This window comes from Octodon degus, unplaced genomic scaffold (assembly GCF_000260255.1).
Source record: "Octodon degus isolate 3935 unplaced genomic scaffold, OctDeg1.0 scaffold00028, whole genome shotgun sequence".
NCBI lineage: Eukaryota > Metazoa > Chordata > Mammalia > Rodentia > Octodontidae > Octodon > Octodon degus.
The window spans coordinates 10,405,131-10,408,991 of record NW_004524604.1 but is presented as its reverse complement, the minus strand read 5'-3'; the positions used below and the strand labels follow the sequence as shown (position 1 = coordinate 10,408,991).

Below are 3,861 nucleotides of genomic sequence, written 5' to 3'. Positions count from 1 at the left end.
GTGTTATTTGTTGAAACTGTACTTCCGATTTGATTTGAAATTGTCTCATTGCTATCTGTTTATTAATAAAACTTTGAAAAAAAAATCTGTGTAGAAAATTATACTAAAGTTTCAATAAAAACAAACCCAGGATCTTAGTTCCTATGCAAAAGAAACAAGGAAAAGGTGGCAGAGGATGAGTGACTATTAAACATTAACAATTCACTTATTTTATCTATTAGTATACTTTTCTTCACCTATAGAATGAGAAGACAGACTGCCTAAATCAGAGTGACCTGAGCAATTTAAAATGGCCAAGATGGTAGCACACACCTGTAATCCCAGCTTTTGGGAGGCTGACAGGAGGACTGCTGCAAGTTTGAGGTCAGCCTGAACTATAAAATGAAACCCTCTCTCAAGACAGACAAAAAACTTTTAAAATGTATTCAATGAGGGATGGTGAGATAGCTCAGCAGACTAAGTGGCTGCCTGGCAAGTGCAGGGACTGAGGTTCAATCCCTGGCACCACATGCCATGCTGGCCCCATTCCTGGGCGCACTGAATCAGCCACCAAGACCAGGCATGGTGACACATGCCTGTAATTCTAGAGCTTGAAACAGAAGGATCACTACAAGTTCAAACTAGGTAAGGAGACTCTATATCAAATACATTTTTTTAAAAGTATTTAATGTAACTATGTAATTGAGATACAATAAACACCTCATATACATTTATAGACAAACAGACGATATAAAAACGGAAGTTCAATAAACATTTCATATAATTAAAATCATAACAAGAGTTTACCTTTTGGACTGAGAGCTAAAAAAATTTAATACAGAACACTCATTCGTCTTGGTATGTGAAATACTGGGTTCTTCATTACATCCAGATCCTTCTACTTCTAAGAAAAAGAAATTCACAGGTAACTGACAAACTATCTTAAACTAGTAATATCCCTCTTACTCTAATTATTTATCTTTAGTTTTCTTACCATCCTTACTTAATTTAAGTCCAGCATTCCCTCAGTGAAAAGGATTTTTCCTCAACTAGTATTACCCCATTACAAAGTACCTTCATTTTATGACTATCTTTCTAAAAGCCAGTCAGTCCTTATACTGGCTGACTTTATTTCTGTACCAAGTCAGCTAAGAGAACACAGAGCACACAGACCTAGTTCATCTATCCGTTCTCTGGAATTATCTGTATATTGGATCTTCTGCTTAGATTCAAACTGTTTACTCCCACATGACCTTATTTGCTTTATGAAGAAAATCACCAAAAAAAAAAAAGAAAATCAAATGTCTGTTTTCTATAAAATTCCAATTTTTCCTACTTTTACACCCTTACTTATTTACATATTCCCACAACCTTATTTCCTTTTCCCTCTAATGTTAAGCCATTCAGCCATTCTTGTCTCCATTTCATCCTACAGATCCACTATTACCTCCATTGCATCCAAAAATGTCTTCCAATCCATAGATTTCTTCCATACAAACACAAAACAAAACCTCAACCTCAAGTCTGCTCTTTTAAAACATTTATTTCTCTGTCCTATCCCAAACTTAAATAGTAGTTATTATTTCCAATTCTTCACCTACTATTCTTACCTGAAACACTTGCTGTCTGGCTCTGCTTTAAACTACTTTCAGAAATTAATTTTGAAAAGATCATTAAACTGCTAAAATCATAGATCTCTTTTCATTTCTCCACTGACTTCAGAATATGGCTCAAACCTATCTTTCTAACTTTCTCTGCTGATATCCATGCATGCTGCACTATAAATACCATAAAATACACTTAAGTCTACTAACAAAATATGCTAATTTTATTTCTCCCATGTCCTTGCAATGAATAGTGTTCTCAACCAAAAGTGCTCTTTCCCAGCTTTTCTGGCTGGTGTACTATCATCCAATTTAACAACTTCCTTGATGAAACTCTTGCTGACTACCAATTCTCATGTGAATATTTAGAAAGAAATCCTGTATTTTTTTTTTGTATTACATCCAGAAGGGGATTTACATTAGTCTAGAAAATATAATGCAAGTGTTGCAGGCAGCCTGAGTTAGATAGAAATATTGTAGGTAGTTAGACAGGGACAGGCCCTCGAAGGGGATGACAAAGACCAGACAGCTTACTGGGGAGATGCTCCTGGTGTGAGCCAGACCTAAAGATCAAACAAATGCTGACCTCCCTAAAGTTGGCATCCAGGATTGCTCATTAGTCAGGAAGAATCACTGACTGAAGGCCACCAGATAAGGTTGCCCGCTTGCTACGTGACTCGCTACCCCATTTGGTCCTAGGCCTAATACATTTTACCTGGGCAATGGTGCTTGTAATCCCATTGGTTGACCATAGTTTTGTCCCACCTTGTATCTGCCTAAGCGGGACCCCTTTGTCTTTACCTTAGCCCCGCATGGTTTTGTCCTATAAAATAACCTGAAGGAGACAGCTTCCTGGGCAACCCGTTCAGGACCCCCCTCTGTCCCTCTCCGACAGAAGCTTTCCTTTCCAATAAAGTTTTACCTTCAGCTTCCGTTTGTTCCTAAAATTCATTCTTCGGTTTTAGAGAACACGAACTCATTCAGGCCAGGTTGGGAATTTCACATCCCTATATCACAAGTATCAAGTCATATGTAAAATTAAAGCTTACCTGTGCTTAGGCCACCTGCATTTTCACTGGTACTATTTGTTCCAAGTTCCATAGACTCATGGTGAACACTACATTCCTTATACTCCTAGGTGAGAAAGTACATTTCTGTAATTGTACTACTATCAGTTTTAACACATTAAGATACTCAGCCATAAAGGATACACTTGAGACATTTCTAGGTAAATAGATGCACCTTGAGACTATATTCTAAGTGAAATAAATCAAATGCTCATGTATAAATACATTGTTCCTACCTTAGGCACAGTGGTGAGGAAGGAAGTAAGTAATAGTTATGTAAACTGATTAAAACCTTTTTCACAAACATCAAAAGCAAAAGCTAATTGGTTTTAATCTTCCAAAGGGAACAGAAAAAGAAAACTATTATGTTACAGTGAGAAAATACATGAAATGGGATTTACTTAAGAATTTCCACCTCTCTGACTCATTTGCCCCAGCGGAGTATTCCATCAGTGGCTGTGGCCTTCACCAACTCTAAGCCTACTCCATTTTGTTTTCTCTCGGCCAAGGCTCAGCAAAGGCTCTAACCAACAAGATCAACATAATTATTGATAACATCACTGTCCCTGGAGAGAAAGTAAGCCCTGGAATCAATAGCTCCAGGGAGAAGTAACACAGATGATTAGTAGTGGTAAACCAAAGAAAAACCCATGACGATGGAAAACTACAAAAATAGTGTGAGTTTTCTTGAAAAATGACTAGACCCAGAGATCCCAGATAGGTCTACGAGATCACTGGTGACTACTCCCTTCATTTCTAGAGCCCAGGTGGAGCCACAGACATTGCTGGTGACCCCTACCTCCACCCACCTGACCACAGAGATTGCAGAGGGCCCAGGGATAGAGAGGCAAGACTGACTGTCACACAGTGGGGCCCCAGCTGGGACAAACAGGATGAGAAGGTGAGGCTAGCTGCCTGGAAAAGTCCAAAGCAGCAGTAACAATACTAGCCAACAATTAGGTGAAGTAGCAATCAGCATACTGCTTGAGCACAAAGAGACAGAATAGAAGCAGGCAGGTAGAGCTGCCCCTACCCCATTTCTGATGCTGTTTTGTTTTTCTTTTCCCTGTTCTATTTTGTCCCGTTTTTGCTTTTCTTTGTGGGTTTTTTTTTTTTTTTTTTTTTTTTTCATGTGTATGGTTATTTTTGTTTCCTGGGGTTTTTTTTTTCTTTTGACAATTTAGATCTCTAACCGTTTCTTTGCTTTACTG

General features: G+C 38.3%; 1 protein-coding gene across 1 annotated transcript in view; it reads right to left on the bottom strand.

Annotated features, from left to right (window-relative positions):
• Nucleotides 1–3,861, bottom strand: part of Hltf (helicase like transcription factor) — a 177,718-nt gene that overhangs the window by 136,949 nt on the left and 36,908 nt on the right. The window contains exons 9-10 of the mRNA XM_023712948.1: nt 2,633–2,719; nt 787–883 (exon numbers count right to left, since the gene is read on the bottom strand). Coding sequence (XP_023568716.1) covers nt 787–883; nt 2,633–2,719 — 184 coding nt within the window. The remainder of the gene's footprint in view (nt 1–786; nt 884–2,632; nt 2,720–3,861) is intronic.